The sequence below is a fragment of the Oncorhynchus tshawytscha genome, linkage group LG08 (assembly GCF_018296145.1).
Source record: "Oncorhynchus tshawytscha isolate Ot180627B linkage group LG08, Otsh_v2.0, whole genome shotgun sequence".
Classification (NCBI taxonomy): Eukaryota; Metazoa; Chordata; class Actinopteri; order Salmoniformes; family Salmonidae; genus Oncorhynchus; species Oncorhynchus tshawytscha.
Genome location: NC_056436.1, coordinates 64,519,143 through 64,539,305, shown reverse-complemented (window position 1 = coordinate 64,539,305; position 20,163 = coordinate 64,519,143). Strand labels below are relative to the sequence as shown.

Below are 20,163 nucleotides of genomic sequence, written 5' to 3'. Positions count from 1 at the left end.
TCTGGGAATGAATGTCTGTGCTCATGGCGTTATTCAGCACAAGGGCAGAATAGGACATTCTCAAGGACCTAGGCACATTGACTTCCTTTGTCTCCTCTCAACTCTTCTCTCTCTCTCCCTCCATCCCCCTCTCCCAGTGTGATCATGACTGGGGCCTACAACAATTTCTTCCGGATGTTTGACCGGAACACCAACCGTGACGTGACCCTGGAGGCGTCCAGGGAGAGCAGTAAGCCCCGGGCCGTGCTCAAGCCTCGGCGCGTCTGCCAGGGCGGGAAACGACGCAAGGATGACATCAGCGTGGACAGCCTGGACTTCACCAAGAAGATCCTGCACACGGCCTGGCACCCCACGGAGAACATCATCGCCATCGCTGCCACCAACAACCTGTACATCTTCCAGGACAAACTCAACCAGGAGATGCATGGCTGAGAGAGAGAGCAGGAGGCTGGAGACGTACACACACACACACACACACTGAAGCAAACATTCATTCAGACAGTAAGGCAAGCAAGAACATGTAACATATGCACACACACACACACACACACTCTCTCTCTCTCTCTCTAGATGACAGGGAGATGCTGTAAAGACACACACTCCACAGTTCTCAGTGGATGGACTGGTCCACCCTAGGACCAGACAGGGGGAGCTGGATAACCCAATAAGAATGATGCTGGATTATGGTTTATGGAATTCTAAATCATGGATGTGTTGACTGTTGACCTCTGGATTGTGGCTGATCTGATGGTGTTTGTTTTGCTATTGGTCATTTTTGCATTCTGAGGGGTTTGACCTCTTGACAGGAGGAGCTTTCACATGTGTCTGCCTTTTTCTGATCATCTGCCTCTTCCTCTTCTTCCCCTTCCTCCTCACTCTGTTTCTGTACATGTCTGTGCTCAGTCCTCTCCTACAGTCTGGACTGATTCTTGACGTTGGTGTAAAAAACCCTTTGTGGTTCCTGGTGGTAACTAGTGGAAATGTTTGCGGAATGTTTGAAGTCTAATTATAGTTTTTTTGTTAAATCATGTTACATGTTACATGATTTGAATTATCATTAATGATGATGATGATGGTAAAAGTGATGACAATGACAGTTAATGGTACATGAGACATTAGTCAGTAGGACGTTGGGTTCCACAAGGCTGCCTGTCACACCTAGGTGACATTTAATCCTGATGTTTCAGTTGATTGTGAAGACTGCTGGGGAACTTGGCTGTGTCGTGCTACTTTGCAATGAAACACAAGGAATGAAGCAAAAATCAAGTCCAACAATCAAGCAAAAAATATGCTGCATGATGGATTTTTTTTTTGTTTATATAAATTTACTGGCTGCCTTTCTAACCATAAACAGGCTGTAAAAAGGCTTCTGGAGCTCTGCCTCTACACAGCACTAGTTACCATAGACAACAACAAAGAGCTCTCCTTTTGTTTGTGTTTACCGGACACAAAAAGCATGTTTACCAGTGTTCAGTTTTACGGTGTACATTTGAAATGAATCCCAAATAATACATAGTTTTAAATGAAGATACTGAACCAGGGGTATGGGGAATGTTTTATCAACGTTGTAAACTAAACTGTTAAAGGAATGTTTTATCAACATTGTAATCTAAACCTTTAAAGGAATGTTTTATCAACGCTGTAATTTAAACCTTTAAAGGAATGTTTTATCAACATTGTAATCTAAACTGTTAAAGGAATGTTTTATCAACGTTGTAATCTAAACCTTTAAAAGGAATGTTTTATCAACGTTGTAATCTAAACCTTTAAAAGGAATGTTTTATCAATGTTGTAATCTAAACCTTTAAAGGAATGTTTTATCAACGTTGTAATCTAAACCTTTAAAGGAATGTTTTATCAACGTTGTAATCTAAACCTTTAAAGGAATGTTTTATCAACGTTGTAATCTAAACCTTTAAAGGACTGTTTTATCAGGGTTGTAATCTAAACCTTTAAAGTTATGATTTATCAGGGTTGTAATCTAAACCTTTAAAAGAATGTTTAATCAACGTTGTAATCTAAACCTTTAAAGGAATGTTTTATCAGGGTTGTAATCTAAACCTTTAAAGGGCCTGAATGGTATCTGCTGTATATTCAACTCTTTTTGACATTTCTAGGTTTGTTGTTTCAGATCAAGAACCAAGAGTGCAGAGCCGATCATCTCTGATGATGGTGTTCATGGCAACAAGAGAGAGATTATTAAACTCTTCCCTCTAGCCTTTGAACAAATTCAGATTTTTTTGGAGAAGTTATTGTTAACTTCTGTATTTTTTTGAACATCTGTCACTTGTGTTTGATTTCATGTCCTGCAGCCCTGGCATTGATTCACATATTTTGTGTTCATGTATTTTCAACGGGAAAAAAAATCTCATGAACAATTACGAATATGTTAATGTTATTTTTTTTCTGATTAAAGATTTCAACAATATTGCATCCTATGGGTTAGGGTTAGGCTGTGATGTCTTTCAGCAGCAGCACCACTTCCAGCAGCATACCACCCTGCATACCACTGCTGGCTTGCTCTTGAAGCTAAGCAGGGTTGGTCCTGGTCAGTTCCTGGGTGGGAGACCAGATGCTGCTGGAAGTGGTGTTGGAGGGCCAGTAGGAGGCACTCTTTCCTCTGGTCTAAAATAATATCCAAAATTCCCCAGGGCAGTGATTGGGGACACTACCCTGTGTAGGGTACTGTCTTTCAGATGGGATGTTAAACGGGTGTCCTGACTCTCTGAGGTCATTAAAGATCCCATGGCACATATTGTAGGGGTGTTATCCCTGGTGTCCTGGCTAAATTCCCAATCTGGCCCTCAAACCATAACGGTCACCTAATGATCCCCAGTTTACAATTGGCTCATTCATCCCCCTCCTCTCCCCTGGAACTATTCCCCAGGTTGTTGCTGCAAATGAGAACGTGTTCTCAGTCAATTTACCTGGTAAAACAACAGATAAATAAATAAATAAAAATTAAACTTCTGTAGCTGTTAAATAATCAATTCCAATATGATCACTATTCAATCAGTTAACATTGATGTATAGTGAGTGCTATTAATTTATTCATTGCTGTTTGTGTACTTTATAGGAGTGTAGCTGCAACATTATTCTTCATATGGATCAATATACACTGCTCACAAAAATAAAGGGAACACTTAAACAACACAATGTAACTCCTAGTCAATCACACTTCTGTGAAATCAAACTGTCCACTTAGGAAGCAACACTGATTGACAATAAATTTCACATGCTGTTGTGCAAATGGAATAGACAACAGGTGGAAATTATAGGCAATTAGCAAGACACCCCCAATAAAGGAGTGGTTCTGCAGGTGGTGACCACAGACCACTTCTCAGTTCCTATGCTTCCTGGCTGATGTTCTGGTCACTTTTCGAATGCTGGCGGTGCTTTCACTCTAGTGGTAGCATGAGACGGAGTCTACAACCCACACAAGTGGCTCAGGTAGTGCAGCTCATCCAGGATGGCACATCAATGCGAGCTGTGGCAAGAAGGTTTGCTGTGTCTGTCAGCGTAGTGTCCAGAGCATGGAGGCGCTACCAGGAGACAGGCCAGTACATCAGGAGACGTGGAGGAGGCCGTAGGAGGGCAACAACCCAGCAGCAGGACCGCTACCTCCGCCTTTGTGCAAGGAGGAGCAGGAGGAGCACTGCCAGAGCCCTGCAAAATGACCTCCAGCAGGCCACAAATGTGCATGTGTCTGCTCAAACGGTCAGAAACAGACTCCATGAGGGTGGTATGAGGGCCCGACGTCCACAGGTGGGGGTTGTGCTTACAGCCCAACACCGTGCAGGACGTTTGGCATTTGCCAGAGAACACCAAGATTGGCAAATTCGCCACTGGCACCCTGTGCTCTTCACAGATGAAAGCAGGTTCACACTGAGCACGTGACAGACGTGACAGAGTCTGGAGACGCCGTGGAGAACGTTCTGCTGCCTGCAACATCCTCCAGCATGACCGGTTTGGCGGTGGGTCAGTCATGGTGTGGGGTGGCATTTCTTTGGGGGGCCGCACAGCCCTCCATGTGCTCGCCAGAGGTAGCCTGACTGCCATTAGGTACCGAGATGAGATCCTCAGACCCCTTGTGAGACCATATGCTGGTGCGGTTGGCCCTGGGTTCCTCCTAATGCAAGACAATGCTAGACCTCATGTGGCTGGAGTGTGTCAGCAGTTCCTGCAATAGGAAGGCATTGATGCTGTGGACTGGCCCGCCCGTTCCCCAGACCTGAATCCAATTGAGCACATCTGGGACATCATGTCTGGCTCCATCCACCAATGCCACGTTGTACCACAGACTGTCCAGGAGTTGGCGGATGCTTCAGTCCAGGTCTGGGAGGAGATCCCTCAGGAGACCATCCACCACCTCATCAGGAGCATGCCCAGGCGTTGTAGGGAGGTCATACAGGCACATGGAGGCCACACACACTACTGAGCCTCATTTTGACTTGTTTTAAGGACATTACATCAAAGTTGGATTAGCCTGTTGTGTGGTTTTCCACTTTAATTTTGAGTGTCACTCCAAATCCAGAACTCCATGGGTTGATACATTTGATTTCCATTGATAATTTGTGTATGATTTTGTTGCCAGCACATTCAACTATGTAAAGAAAAAAGTATTTAATAAGAATATTTCATTCATTCAGATCTAGGATGTGTTATTTTAGTGTTCGCTTTATTTTTTTGAGCAGTGTATTTGAACTCGATCACTGAAACAGTCCCGAGGTGGATGAGTCTCTGTGTTGTAGTCTTGACCACCACCTAGTGGTAATACACTGTCATTACAACAATGAAGCCAAATCCGAACTTTGTATGTGTGATTCCAATAACCCTTCAGGAAGGAGAGGTTTACATTTCCATGATTGGTTTATTGGTCACGGTAGAGTAGAGGGTTACAATAGTGACATCACATCCTGTGACAGTGACCTCACCATTAGAGGCCTGCTGCAGACTGGAACTGTGGGATCAGATCAGAACAGAACGGGGCAAAAATCTATTTGGACACAAGTGCACTTTGATACAGGTCAACTATCGGAGGTTGAATATGTCATTCTCTGTAAAGAGAAACGCTGACAGAATTTCAGTAGCCTATACGCTGCTAGGTTAATGTGGCATCAGAACTATTTACCAATGTGATTTGAATAGACAGGGCACTTAATATTCACAACAAGAAGGTTATCAACAAGACAATGATTAAAGCTCAATATTTAAGGAGACAACTGGAACAGTTTAAGTCCATTTGTTTCTCCATCATGATCTTATAATGAAAAACTATTCAAGAACTGTACAATACGTTACAAGTACCTAAAATGAAACTGAATTAAGGCCTCAAACTGTTAAAAAAAGGCAGTTCATTTTGAAAACACAATTCATACGTAAAACACAAACACTACTGAGTATTTTAAATGTAGTTAAAAAGTCCTACTTTTACTTCATATGTAGACTAAGTCAAACAACAGACAAACAAAATGTACAGTAAGGCCTAGATTCAATCAGATCGTTAACCAGCGGATGTTTTGGCGGTGTCAGAGGTGGAACTGCGTTGGAGCTGTCAAATCAGTGAGCGGCTGCTCTTGATCATTGTCACGAAGCCACACCCGTCCCACCCTTCCCACCCGCCACACCCGCCCCACCCGTCACACCCTTCCCACCTGCCACACCCGTCCCACCCGTCACACCCTTCCCACCCGCCACACCCTTTCCACTCGTCACACTCGTCACACCCTTCCCACCAGTCACACCAGTCACACCCGTCACACCCTTCCCACCCGTCACACTCAGGTTAGAAGTTCAGAATGAGAACGTGAAGGCCATATAGAAATAATTACGCTCAAATTGAAAAATCAATCAACTAAATAATGAGGATTTCTGTCAGCCTAATTGAGGTGTGGATTACATCTCATATTCCAGTGTTCCAACTTGTAAAACAAAGCTGCATGGGATTTCTCTTAATGCGACTCCATACAGCCAATGGCAATGTCTGCTAGGTATAATACCAGGAGCCGCTTGTGGATTTGACAGCTCTAACACAGTTATGCGGGTGTCGGCTAGTGCGAATATGATAGAATTTAGTCCTTAGTGTCATGGATACAAACAGCAGGCCTATGTGGATGAATGGCATGCAGAATTAGACATTTGGACTGCATGTCAAGAGCAAGTCAATAAGCTTATCGGCCACAATGTTGATCGGCATTGTCCCACACACTTTGACAGACCGAACGTTGACAGACCGAAAACACTGGCTATGAATGAGGAGGTTGAGGTGGTGTGTGTATTTGTGTGGAAGTGATTGTGTTTGAGGTGTATGAAAGTGTAAAGTTAGTGTAAATTGTCTCCCTCCTTTGTAATCCAGTGGTTTCGTTATGTTATGTGATATTATCCTATCCCACCATGACTAAGCAGCTATGAAAACACTCACACACTACAAACACACACCCATAGTTTAGCCATATGCACAATTCAACTATGATTCTAAGCTGGTTTTACTAGTCTACAGTACACTCCTGATAGTGGTCGACATGATACATTACTTACAATCCATACTGAAATGAGTTCTCTCAGAGTACACTTACACACTGCACATAGTGTACACTTATACACTCCACATAGTGTACAGTCCTCTGCATTTATCCACCACTAGCCTTGGTCTATTCCTCCTCTGCCCTGTGTGGTCTGGGTCTCAGTGTCCTGCTTCAGCCGTGCGGTGAGGAAGGGGTTGAAGAAGAAGTCAAAGGCAAACTGCAGTGCCTCCTGGGCCGTGTGCCTCCAGTCGTGTTCTATCTTATACTGCCTGCCACTGGGCACTCGGGCGTCCGCACACATCAGACAGTGGATGGCCTTCAGCTCAAACACAGGCCACTTGGAGCCCAAGCGTCCTTCTAGAACCGTACTGAACTCTACCAAGCTGCCAGCGCTCAGGTGCAGCAGCACTGGGCCAAACTCACTACTGGCCTTCAGGACGATGTCCTTGGTGGCGTCTTCGTCCTCTATGATGGTCCCGTTCTTACTCTTCCTCTCCAGGGGCATGCCCAAGGTCACCTCGAACTTGTGGCGGTCGAAGTGCTTCACGTGGCACTCATGCTTGGCCAGCTTTTTCAGTTTGCATAAGGGGTCTTCTGGAAGAGGTGCGGGAAGGGCCTGGTGAGGGGCAGTGGGGTCGGTGGTGTTTTCACAGAGGGGATAGGCCTCACCATAGAGACATCTCATCCAGTTCCCTACGGACACAGGAAGTAGGCCGATGATGGACTGGGCTCCGTTCTCAATGTCGGTAATGCGGGCGTATTTGAAGCGTCCTGTCCAGGTGACCCGGTGGCCCTCCAGGTGAGAACACAGGATCTGGGTTTGGGCCATGTTGTATTCCTTCCAGGCCTTGGGCCCACACAGGTTACTGTACTCCGGCCATGTGAGGGTGGAGTTATACACCTGTTCAACACACATTCACATTTGGTTCAACTTTATTTTGAGATTGTTAATGTATTCCATTTAATGCTTTTCATACGCTTACTGTATTCTTTATGTTGTTACATTTGAGCACTGTGAATAGTACTCTGTTGTAAATAGAACTCTGCTGTAAATAGCACTCTGCTGTAAATAGAACTCTGTTGTAAATAGCACTCTGCTGTAAATAGAACTCTGTTGTAAATAGCACTCTGTTGTAAATAGCACTCTGATGTAAATAGCACTCTGTTGTAAATAGCACTCTGATGTAAATAGCACTCTGATGTAAATAGCACTCTGATGTAAATAGCACTCTGATGTAAATAGCACTCTGTTGTAAATAGCACTCTGATGTAAATAGCACTCTGTTGTAAATAGCACTCTGATGTAAATAGCACTCTGTTGTAAATAATACTCTGTTGTAAATAATACTCTGCTGTAAATAATACTATCACCCTGCTGTAAATAATACTCTGCTGTAAATAGAACTCTGCTGTAAATAATACTCTGCTGTAAATAGCACTCTGTTGTAAATAGCACTCTGCTGTAAATAGTACTCTGTTGTAAATAGCACTCTGTTGTAAATAGCACTCTGTTGTAAATAGCACTCTGTTGTAAATAGCACTCTGATGTAAATAGCACTCTGTTGTAAATAGCACTCTGATGTAAATAGCACTCTGTTGTAAATAATACTCTGCTGTAAATAATACTCTGCTGTAAATAATACTATCACTCTGCTGTAAATAATACTCTGTTGTAAATAATACTCTGCTGTAAATAATACTCTGCTGTAAATAGCACTCTGTTGTAAATAGCACTCTGATGTAAATAGCACTCTGTTGTAAATAGCACTCTGATGTAAATAGCACTCTGTTGTAAATAATACTCTGCTGTAAATAATACTCTGCTGTAAATAATACTATCACTCTGCTGTAAATAATACTCTGTTGTAAATAATACTCTGCTGTAAATAATACTCTGCTGTAAATAATACTATCACTCTGCTGTAAATAATACTCTGTTGTAAATAATACTCTGCTGTAAATAATACTCTGCTGTAAATAATACTATCACTCTGCTGTAAATAATACTCTGCTGTAAATAGCACTCTGTTGTAAATAATACTCTGCTGTAAATAGCACTCTGCTGTAAATAATACTCTGCTGTAAATAGCACTCTGCTGTAAATAACACTCTGCTGTAAATAGCACTCTGCTGTAAATAATACTCTGCTGTAAATAGCACTCTGCTGTAAATAATACTATCACTCTGCTGTAAATAGCACTCTGATGTAAATAGCACTCTGCTATAAATAATACTCTGCTGTGAATAATACTCTGCTGTAAATAGCACTCTGCTGTAAATAGCACTCTGCTGTAAATAGCACTCTGCTGTAAATAGCACTCTGCTGTAAATAGCACTCTGCTGTAAATAATACTCTGCTGTGAATAGCACTCTGCTGTAAATAGCACTATCACTCTGCTGTAAATAATACTCTGCTGTAAATAGCACTCTGCTGTAAATAATACTCTGCTCTAAATAGCACTCTGCTGTGAATAATACTCTGCTGTAAATAGCACTCTGCTGTAAATAGCACTATCACTCTGCTGTAAATAATACTCTGCTGTAAATAGCACTCTGCTGTAAATAATACTCTGCTGCCAGCAATTAGATCTGCTTCTGTCATTCAGTTGTTCTTTACTATGTAAATATGCTAGAACCTGTATTTTGTTTTAATTAGCGCTTTGGGCATAATGTAGCATAATGTTGTAAACTACTTCTTGTGATTACCTTCATGCCTTCTGAGCGGTAGACATACATCCAGCAGAACATCATCAAAGCACTTAGCCATACCAGGATGAGCTTCACCACGCTGCTCCGTGACAGGAACCGCGCCACCACCAGCGGGTTCAGGCTGAACCGCATCCACATCCGCAACACAAACGGGACCGTGCAAACAGTCAGAGTCACCAGCATCTTGGTGATCTCCAGAGCCATGAACCACTGGAGGACCTTGAAGAGCAACATGGCCGCCAAGCCCAAGGTGAGGACAGGCAGTGCGAACAGGAAGAGGAGGTAGCCCGCACAGGTCCGAATCAGACCGATGGTGGAGGAGGAGTGGAGCAGGGCCAGGCAGAGCTCACACCAGACAAAGCAGACCATGTAGGGTATGAGGCAGAGGTATGTGCCCCTGAAGCCCCTCCGCTGGGCCATGCGGAACAGCAGGTAGATCAGGTGCCCGTAGAGAAGACAGGGCACGCCCACGTTCAGAGCCACCATCTCTCCTAGCGGCACCGTCACAAACGTTGTGCCTAACACCCGCAGGAACCATACACTATCAGGTAATAGTTGTGTAAGGGCACAGACCCCCGATAACACCTCTGTGAGCAGGGCGCGGCGGGCGAAGAGCTCAGCGGAGGCTTGGAGGCTGAGGAAGGAGGTGACGGTGAAGAACAGGGCCACGGTGGCCAGCTCGGAGCAGGGGATCCAGGTCTTGTCAGCCACGGGGAAGGAGAAGACCACGAAGACCACTGACAGCAGGAAGTAGAGGTACGGCTCCAGGTGGGTCCAGCCGAAGTTAGTCTCAGCTTGCTCTAGGTCCAGGCCGGGCTCAAACGTAACAGCAGTTCTGTAAGGGCCCGGAAGTTCTCCCACGCCTTGGAGTTCTGGAAGAACAACACCAACAGCTCTTTACACACTGAACACTCATTATACAATGGGTGGTTTGGAATTCCCATTGTTAGAGCCTCTCCTGCCCATGATATATGAGACAACATACACATGCCCACGTTCATATAAAGTGGCATCGTTTACATCGTTACCTAGCAACCCACTACCACTACTACTTTTAAAACTACCTGTAAGTCATCATTGAGTTCTGGAAGAACAACACCAACGGCTCTTTACAGATCAAGAACAACACCAACAGCTCTCTACAGAACAAGAACAACACCAACAGCTCTTTACAGAACAAGAACAAGAACAACACCAACAGCTCTTTACAGAAGAAGAACACCAATAGCTCTTTACAGAACAAGAACAACACCGACAGCTCTTTACAGAACAAGAACAACACCAACAGCTCTTTACAGAACAAGAACAACACCAACAGCTCTTTACAGAACAAGAACAACACCAACACACACTGACACACACATCCTATAGCTGTCATGGAATAACTTTTTACATACTGTCATGGGATAACAGTTACATACTATAACCATTTTCATTCTGTTTTCCAAGAAAACACCAAAGGTCAAGTACTCCCTAAATGAGAGTACTTGCTAGTTTGTTACAGGTTATCCTCTTTCAGTTCCTCTGCTCTAAGGCCAGAGCCGTGTGAAGGGTATCCCACCTGGAAGACGCGCAGTGTGCAGATGACCATGGAGAACAAGGACAGGTAGAAGATGAGCAGGGGGATGAGAAAGATGAAGAAGTCGATGGTGAGGTTGCTGATGATGAAGAAGAAGATGAGAGCGTTGATGTGGTGCGTGGGGATGAGGGCACTGAGCCACTGCATGCCCGCCCGGGACGCCCAGTTAATCAGGTGCTCCTTGATCTCCAACAAGGCATGTAGGGGGAACTTCAACACCTAGGGGAGAGGCAGTGGGGAGAGAAAGGGAAATGGAGAGGGAGTGACAGAGAGCGAGACAGAGAGACAGCGAGAGAGAGGGTAAATAGATGAGCAAGATAATTATATCTGTGTGTGAAGATGTTATGAACACATGCATTCCCAGTGAGATAAAAGGTTCAGACCTTCTTGTGAAGGGGCAAGTCATCTGGGTTCTTCACAGCTTCATCATCGTCATCGTCACCGCCGTCCCCAGCCATAGTGGTAGAGGGGGATGCCCTGAGCGTACTTCTTAGTGGTCTCTACAAAGTCATCCAGACCCACGTCATAGCAACTGGCTGCAGAGACACACACAGAGAGAGGTAGTCCTTACTCACTATTACATTACCTTTCCATTTGATTCTATAACACATAAACACACACCAACCTTTGCTGGTGACGAGGCTCTCCAGAACTCTCCTCTGTTTCTGCATGGAGCTGGATATGGGGCCCTGGGTGGCAGCGTCATCTTGGGATGGAGGAATTACAGAGAAACACAAAGTTTTTACTAATGTGCACCGTTTGGTAACATGATGCCTCGCCGTCTTAGACTCCCAAATAGCAACATCCACAAAGGGGCAATAGCAGAGGTTCTCTTGTTGTCTTCTCATTTGAGTTGAAAGTAAAGAAAAATCCCGTTTTGGTTGTCTCCCCTTAGTTAGCTGGCTAACATAGCCAATAAACTAGCTAGCCTTTTAGATTCCCACATCTCCATGTGAAATAATCCGATTTATAATGAAATAATATACTCTGGTAAATATAATATTATTGTACTTGCCAGTGTAACCTACAACATTATCCCAGTTTGATATGCTGCTTGAATGTATTCACTCTCATATCAGCTAAAAATAGAATGTAAACAAAAAGCACATGGCTACAGCTGTTTTTACAGTAACAAACATTGCCTAGAATCACGTACTTATTACTTCCAAACAAAGTACTTTTGGGGGATTCTAATAACGATACAATGTTGTTTGGTTTATTGTTTGAACCGACGCTGAGATTATAGTTGGTTATCAAAGCAAAATATAGTTCTTATTAGATGCAGCAGTCTAATGCCAAGCTCAACCAAAACAGAACAATTTTGAAGTTGAAGTGATTGAGTGTATATTTGTGTCCATATACAGTACCAGTCAAAAGTCTGGACACGCCTACTCATTCCAGGGTTTTTCGTTAGTAGTCACCTGGAATGCATTTCAATGAACAGGTGTGCCTTGTTAAAAGTTCATTTGTATTATGTCTTTCCTTCTTAATGCATTTGAGCCAATCAGTTGTGTTGTGATAACATAGGGGTGGTATAGAGAAGAATGCCCTATTTGTAAAATACCATGTTCATATTATGGCAAAAAGCTCAAATAAGCAAAGAGAAACAGTCCATCATTACATGAAGGTCAGTCAATCCGGAAAATTTCAAGAACTTTGAAAGTTTCTTCAAGTGCAGTCGCAAAAACCATCAAGCGCTATGATGAAACTGGCTCTCATGAGGACCGCCACAGGAAAGGAGGACCCAAGCTGTGTTTGCAATACGGATACTAACATATTGTATACTACATACTTAATGAGTATATACTACATACTATTAGTTAATTTTAGAATACTGTAAACAAACGGTATCCTTTCAGTTGAGCGTACTAGCTCGTCACCTGTCTACTGGAAGTTGATGCTGTTGCTATGCAACCTCTTGCTAGCTAGTTAGCATAACAAATGACATTTTACGACTTCGGATGTGTTCTTAAATTAAATTTGGAGTGCCAGAGTGCGCTCGTAAATTCAGAGCGCTGTCAGATTGTCCGTTTATAAATTCAGAGCACACACACGCTTGGGCCGAGGAGTTGGGTTGATTTGAGCATTCTGACCTAACAACGGCAGTCAAGCACCCAAGCTAACGTTGGCTAGCTTGCTAGCTACTTACAGACATAAATGAGACCAGTCTGACCATTTTACTCGCCCTAGCAGAGATGGTTAGGCAGTTGTCATGTTATCTAGAGTGTTGGTGACTAACTGTGCTGCTGGCAACAATTTAATTACACTTTTTCCCCAGACGTTTACTGACATCGGCCACATTCAATGGGTGTTGAATGCTCGTAAATGCACTTTTCTACGCTCTGGTACACTCAGACGAGTGCTCTGAAATCTGAGTAGATTGCCGGAGCGAATTTACGGAACCACCCGAATGTCCATTGGGAACGCACAACGACTTTTCCATTCAGCTAAGCTAAGAATGACGGGAATAATCAAGTCAACAAACGTTGGGTAGTTAGTTAGCCTATAGTTAATATACTGGCAAGTTTGATGTATAAGTAGCCAACTAACGTTAGGTAGCTAGCTAACATACCGGTACATACTGCTGTAATGATATGCTATGTGGTTGGTAAGGACAGTGTAGCTTTCAAATTGTCAACCAACATAATGTGTAAGGTAACTTATTTGAAAAGTCATTAGTTTATTTCATTCCTCAACATTTTATTAACATTTGTCATAATTAGTTCAAGCAATGAATTAGTTTGCTCCCTCGTACTTCGGCTGCATATTTTCCGCCATTTTCTTAAAATCTGAAAATTATGTGAAGCCACGCCCTTTTCCTGAAAAATTGCGTCATGGGCCCTAAAGTACGAAATAGTGTCCTCTGTATACTTCATATTTTAGTGAGTTTAGTACGACATCCGGATTCTTTTTGCATACTAACTATATGCATACTATGACCAATAAGCATACTCTATTCCTAATTCACATCACAAATACTACAGTTAGTGCTGTTAGTATGAGTATTTGAACACAGCTCCAGAGTTACCTCTGCTGCAGAGGATAAGTTCATTAGAGTTACCAGCCTCAGAAATTGCAGCCCAAATAAATGCTTCACAGAGTTCAAGTAACAGACATCTCAACATCAACTGTTCAGAGGAGACTGTGTGAATCAGGCCTTCATGGTCGAATTACTGTAAAGAAACCACTACTAAAGGACACCAATGAGAAGAAGAGAATTGCTTGGGCCAAAAAACGAGCAATGGTGTAAATCTGTCCTTTGTTCTGATGAATCCAAATTTGAGATTTTTGTTCCAACCACCGTGTCTTTGTGAGAACGGATGATCTCCGCATGTGTGGTTCGTACCGTGAAGCATGGAGGAGGAGGTGGGGGGATGCTTTGCTGGTGACACTGTCTGTGATTTATTTAGAATTCAAGGCACACTTAACCAGCATAGCTACCACAGAATTCTCCAGCGATACGCCATCCCATCTGGTTTGGGCTTAGTGGGACTATCATTTGTTTTTCAACAGGACAATGACCCAAAACACACCTCCAGGCTGTGTAAGGGCTTTTTGACCAAGAAGGAGAGTGATCGTGCTACATCAGATGACCTGGCCTCTGCAATCACCCGACCTCAACCCAATTAAGATGGTTTGGGATGAGTTGGACCGCAGAGTGAAGGAAAAGCAGCCAACAAGTACTCAGCATATGTGTAAACACCTTCAAGATTGTTGGAAAAGCATTCCAGGTGAAGCTGGTTGAGAAAATGCCAAGATTGTACAAAGCTGTCATCAAGGCAAAGAGTGGCTACTTCGAAGAATCTAAAACATAAAACAGTTTTTTGGTTACTACATGATTCCATGTGGATTATTTCATAGTTTTGATGTCTTCACTATTTATCTACAATGTAGAAAATAGTAAAAATAAAGAAAAACCTTTGAATGAGTAGGTGTGTCCAAACTTTTGACTGGTACTCTCAGTGTCAGTGTTCAGTACAGTACCTGGCTCAGTGTTGACGTGTTCCACGTTCTCGAGCATCTCAGACACTGCCACCCTTCTCTTCTTCTCTGGGTTGAGCTTCCAGTACATGACCAGAGCAGCCTTCCTCACTCCTCTCTCAAATCTGGTCTCCGTACACAGCTTCTTCACCTCCTCAAAGTTCTCTGACGTGATGCCTAATGGTAACCACAAACTCAACCTTAGTGCCTCAAAATAAACGCTATGCACTGAAACAATTAGTTCAACATTCCCAATGACAGTTGACTCTTGATAGATTCTTATCGTTTAAGTGCATACTCCATTTAATTGCACACTGTACTTTTTCAGATGCAATTCAAAAATATTATCTTGAATTGCTCTAGTTCGCCATACTGTTCCAGGGTGAAGTTTCCCCTAGGTACAGATCTAGGATCAGCTTCCCCTCCCCCAAATTGTAACCTTAACCATTAGTAGGGGGAAATGCTGAACTGATCTAAGATCAGAGCCTAGGGGTAACTACACCCTACACCTAAACCATGCTTCCTGTTAGTGGTTTAGGCCGTGCCCCCTCACCTTTCCTGGTTGCTAGGCAGCGCTGTAGCATCTTGACTGCGTCCTTGCGGCCCTGTTTGGTGGCCTGCACCAGCCAGCTCACTGCTGTACAGTTGTTCACCTCCTCATCTCTCTCCTCAGCTAGGGCCAAGTAGTACCGGCCCATCTACACACAGACACAATATATAGCACCAACAATATGTGCACATTCAATGAAACTTGCCAGATGTGGGATGATGCAAACAATTCTAATCACACTAAATTAATCTGCAGTTCTGCCCACAATGACATTGGGTCCTTATGAAGACCCGTTGTAGTTCATATGTTAGGACTATTCATGTTTGCTCTGGTGGTCTCTCTGAGGTGGACTATGGGTAATACTCACCCTACTCTGGGCTTTGGCATCTCCAGACTTGGCCCTCTCCTCCAGCTCCTCCACACTCAGCTCCTCCTCTGGCTCCTCTACACAGAGACACAACACCCATCTATTCATCATGATAGTTATTGGCACAAGGTTATTACATGGTGACTGGCAGCATTGATACATACAGTAACAGATGTTGCATAGCATTTTAGGAACCAACAGATGCATACAGTCTGACTCACACAAACAGTAGCAGTCTTGAGCAGTAGTGTTATTCATTCTTCATAGACAGATGCTAACTGCTCACAACAACTGTTACTGAACAGAGCCCACTTGAGTAGCGCCCCCCAACCCCCAACAGACAGTCTCTCTAACCGTTACTGACACCTGTCCTTCTTCCTATCTCCAATACCGTTTGTGTATTTGTGAAGGAAACATCCATCCTTTTCAACATCAAATTCATCATCTCCAGCAACATCATCATCTGTTTTGGAGTCAAAGAGACAGCAGAAGATAAATGTTTCAGATGACATCATCTGTAATCACTGATGACATCATCTGATGTGCATGATCGTGATTTTAAAGAACTATGAGTAGGCAAAGGTTGGTCAAATGTGTTTTAGAGTCCTTGTTATACTATGTAGGCTAAGTGAGGTCTTGCTGTACTGTAGAAAGCTTCTAGAGGTGGTAAATCTGTGTTGTGTCACTAAGGAGCAGAGGGAACCGTCCGCATGTGCTGTGCTTCTACATCCATCCATCCCATCCATGCCATCGATTCCTGGCAGCATTGTGGACCTAGCCCAGCCCTACGCCTCAACCCTAAAATAACAGTTGAATAATAACAGCTACTCCTCACCCCCTGGCACTGACACAACACCAACACATTTATCAGAAATACGTGGTATGGTTATTATTGTTGTCTGAGCTTTGGTGTGTTGTAATGTGTTGTGTTGTAATGTGCTGTGTTGTAATGTGTTGTGTTGTAATGTGCTGTGTTGTAATGTGTTGTGTTGTAATTTGTGTTGTGATGTGTTGTTTTGTAATTTGTGTTGTTGTTGTAATGCGTTGTGTTGTGTTGTAATGCGTTGTGTTGTGTTGTAATGTGTTGCAATAAGTTGTGTTGTAATGTGTTGTGTTGTAATGTGTTGTAATGTGTTGTGTTGTGCTGTTGTCACGCCTGCTCCAGCTCTTCCCGCCTGGCACTCGAGGGCGCCAGGCTCTCCTGCATTACGCACTCCTGCCACCATCATTACGCACACCAGCCTTTTCCCGTCATACACATCAGTGTATTATTGGACTCACCTGGACTCAATCACCTGTTTATTACCTCCCCTATATTTGTCAGTTCCCCATCTTTGTTCCCTGCTGCTGCATTGATTGTCGAATGTCGTTGTTTTGGCCGTGTGCTGACGCTGTGCCTGTCTTGTTTCATGTCTGTTCTTCATTAAATGTTGACTCCCCGTACCTGCTTCTCATCTCCGTCGTCGGTCATTACAGTTGCAGTGTAATGTGTTGTGTTGTAATTTGTTGTGTTGTAATGTGTTGTAATAAGTTGTGTTGTAATGTGTTGTAATAAGTTGTGTTGTAATGTGTTGCGTTGTGATGTGTTGTAATAAGTTGTGTTGTAATGTGTTGTAATAAGTTGTGTTGTAATGCGTTATGTTGTGTTGTAATGTGTTGTGTTGTGTTGTAATGTGTTGTGTTGTAATGTGTTGTAATAAGTTGTGTTGTAATGTGTTGTAATACGTTGTGTTGTAATGTATTGTAATAAGTTGTGTTGTAATGTGTTGTGTTGTGTTGTAATTTGTGTTGTAATAAGTTGTGTTGTAATGTGTTGTAATAAGTTGTGTTGTAATGTGTTGTGTTGTGTTGTAATGTGTTGTGTTGTAATGTGTTGTGTTGTGTTGTAATGTGTTGTAATAAGTTGTGTTGTGTTGTGTTGTAATGTGTTGCAATAAGTTGTGTTGTAATGTGTTGTGTTCCCTGTAATGTGTTGTAATGTGTTGTGTTGTAATAAGTTGTGTTGTAATGTGTTGTAATACGTTGTGTTGTAATATATTGTAATAAGTTGTGTTGTAATGTGTTGTGTTGTGTTGTGTTGTAATGTGTTGTGTTGTGTTGTAATTTGTGTTGTAATAAGTTGTGTTGTAATGTGTTGTAATAAGTTGTGTTGTAATGTGTTGTGTTGTGTTGTAATGTGTTGTGTTGTGATGTGTGTGTGTGTCTCTTTGGCTGTACTCACCTGGCTGAGCTACTGAAGCCTGTCGTAGAGGGGTAGTAGGGGGGCTGACCGGGGTATCTCCAGCAGCACCAGCCCCCCTCCTCTCCTCAGCTGACCGGCTGGCAGCATTGAGCTGGGATCGTCCTGCCTGGGAGACAGGCCTGATGGGCTGCCGCAGGGGGGAGGCAGGAGGGGTGGAGAGGGAGGGCGAGGAAGGAGAGAGAGGGGGACCAGGATGAGAAGAGGAGGAAGATGAGACCGGAGAGGTCGGGACGGATGAGGTGGATATAGGCAGGGTCAAGGTGGGTCTAGTGCCTTGGGTAGATTTAGGGGTAGCTGGGGGAGGGGAGGTGGGGCCAGGTTTCAGGGTGGTTGGGGTGCTGGGGGGTGATGGTTCCATGTCTGTAAGACAGAAGAGGATATAAAATAGTTTAAACTCGGCCTGGTGTAAATAACGTTTAACTTTTATAGATGGAGCTTTTCAGAATCATTCAAAAATCTTGTCAGTAATCAATCAAGGAAGGGACAACGATGCACGAGGGGCGTGCCATCTGGAAGTCCGGGTCTGTTGACACAGCTGCAGCAGAGCGGCCAGGGGAGAGGAGAGAGAGAGTGGCCGCATTGTCAATGTGAGGAGGACACCTGGTGCAGTGACACAACAGCTGCATGACACACTCCGCTCTTCTGCTCCAATCATTTAACTCTCACTGTCTAAGGGAGCCCATAGCTTCCCTTCAGGGCAGAGTGCTAAGATATGTCTCTCAACCCCAAAACATAGCTCTGTGTCAGTTTCACTGTCTTACTTGTCCCGCAAATGTCCATATGGTCCAAGTTCAGCTATCCCAGCCAAACTCTAACCAATAAATTGCCTAAACACCATTCCTACTTCAGACAGCATGAAGATGCTAGCACAATTACAGGAGGTGACAAGCTGGTTGGCATGCAAGAGCTTGAGTGACCATGACGTGCTTTGCTGCAGTGCTGGGGATCTCCCCCAAGCCAATGAGTCCACCAGTAGGAAAGTCATTCAATAACATAGCTAATAAGCAAATGACACAGGTGAATCAATGTCTTAGAATGCATTATTAAAAGTTGGTGACCAGTTTAAAATCTAGTGGAAAACACAATAATATATTATACAAATATGCATTTAGCAAATGTGTTTATCTATAGTGCCTTATGCAGGCACTCGTTTTAAAATCTATTCTTCTGTCAACGACAAAGGAACCATAAATATGACCACGAGCTGGCAGTTCTGACTATGGTACAACCAGTGGTGGAAAAATAACCCAATGAGTAAAATAAAAAATACCTCAATAGAAAATGACTCAAGGAAAAGTGAAAGTCACTTAAGTAAAAGTCTAAAAGTATTTGGTTTTAAATATACTTAAGTGTCAAAAGTAAAAGTATAAATTATTTCACATTCCTTATATTAAGCAAACCAGATGGCACAATTGTTTTACATGTACTTTTTTTTTACAGATAGCCAGTGGCACACCAACACTCGGACTAGATTTACAAACAAAGCATTTGTGTTAGTGAGTCAGTCAGATCAGAGGCAGTAGATGACCAGGGATGTTCTCTTGATAAGTGAGTGAATTGGACGATTTTCCTGTACTGCTAAGCATTCCAAATGTAACGAGTACATTTGGGTGTCAGGGAAAATTTATGTAAAAAATTACATTATTTTATTTAGGAATGTAGGGGGAGTAAACGTAAATATTTTCAAACATTGTAATATTAATGTAAAGTACAGATACCACCAGAAACTACTTAAGTAGTACTTAAATGTTTTATTTACACCACTGAGTACAGCATGTCCAAAACAAAAATGTCAGCGTTATCCTCTCACCTTTGCAGTCAAAGACTCAATCGGTGTTTCGTCTAGTCGATAAGACTCTGTTAGAAATGTCCAGTTTAAGTTGTTCAGGGCCTCGTCATCTCACTCCACAAGCGCATCTGTGATCAAACTCTACTTATATGGATGAGGGGAACTCCTTCAGCTCTACAGACATAATAAACGCCCACTTTCTGCTCCTCCTATGATTGGACGTTGTCATTGACTCATTCGGTGTCTCTTAATTTCATTGGCTAACAGATACAAGAAGTGAAACCATTTCCCGAGCTTTCTCTTTCAGCCATCATCAGTAGATAATCGAAATGCCTGTGGTTCAGACAATACAGTAATTGGCTGATGACATTTGTACATATTTTCGTGGTTTGATGTGCCATAGCCTACATGCATCGATAAGC

General features: G+C 43.1%; 1 protein-coding gene and 1 pseudogene across 1 annotated transcript in view; one reads left to right on the top strand and one right to left on the bottom strand.

Annotated features, from left to right (window-relative positions):
- Positions 1-2,438, top strand: part of LOC112236178 (serine/threonine-protein phosphatase 2A 55 kDa regulatory subunit B gamma isoform-like) — a 31,797-nt gene extending 29,359 nt beyond the window's left edge. The window contains exon 3 of the mRNA XM_042326302.1: positions 138-2,438. Within this exon, the coding sequence (XP_042182236.1) occupies positions 138-432 (295 nt within the window). The 3' untranslated portion in view covers positions 433-2,438. The remainder of the gene's footprint in view (positions 1-137) is intronic.
- Positions 2,439-5,742: 3,304 nt separating this feature from the next.
- Positions 5,743-19,881, bottom strand: LOC112236183 (annotated as a pseudogene).
- Positions 19,882-20,163: the final 282 nt, after the last annotated feature.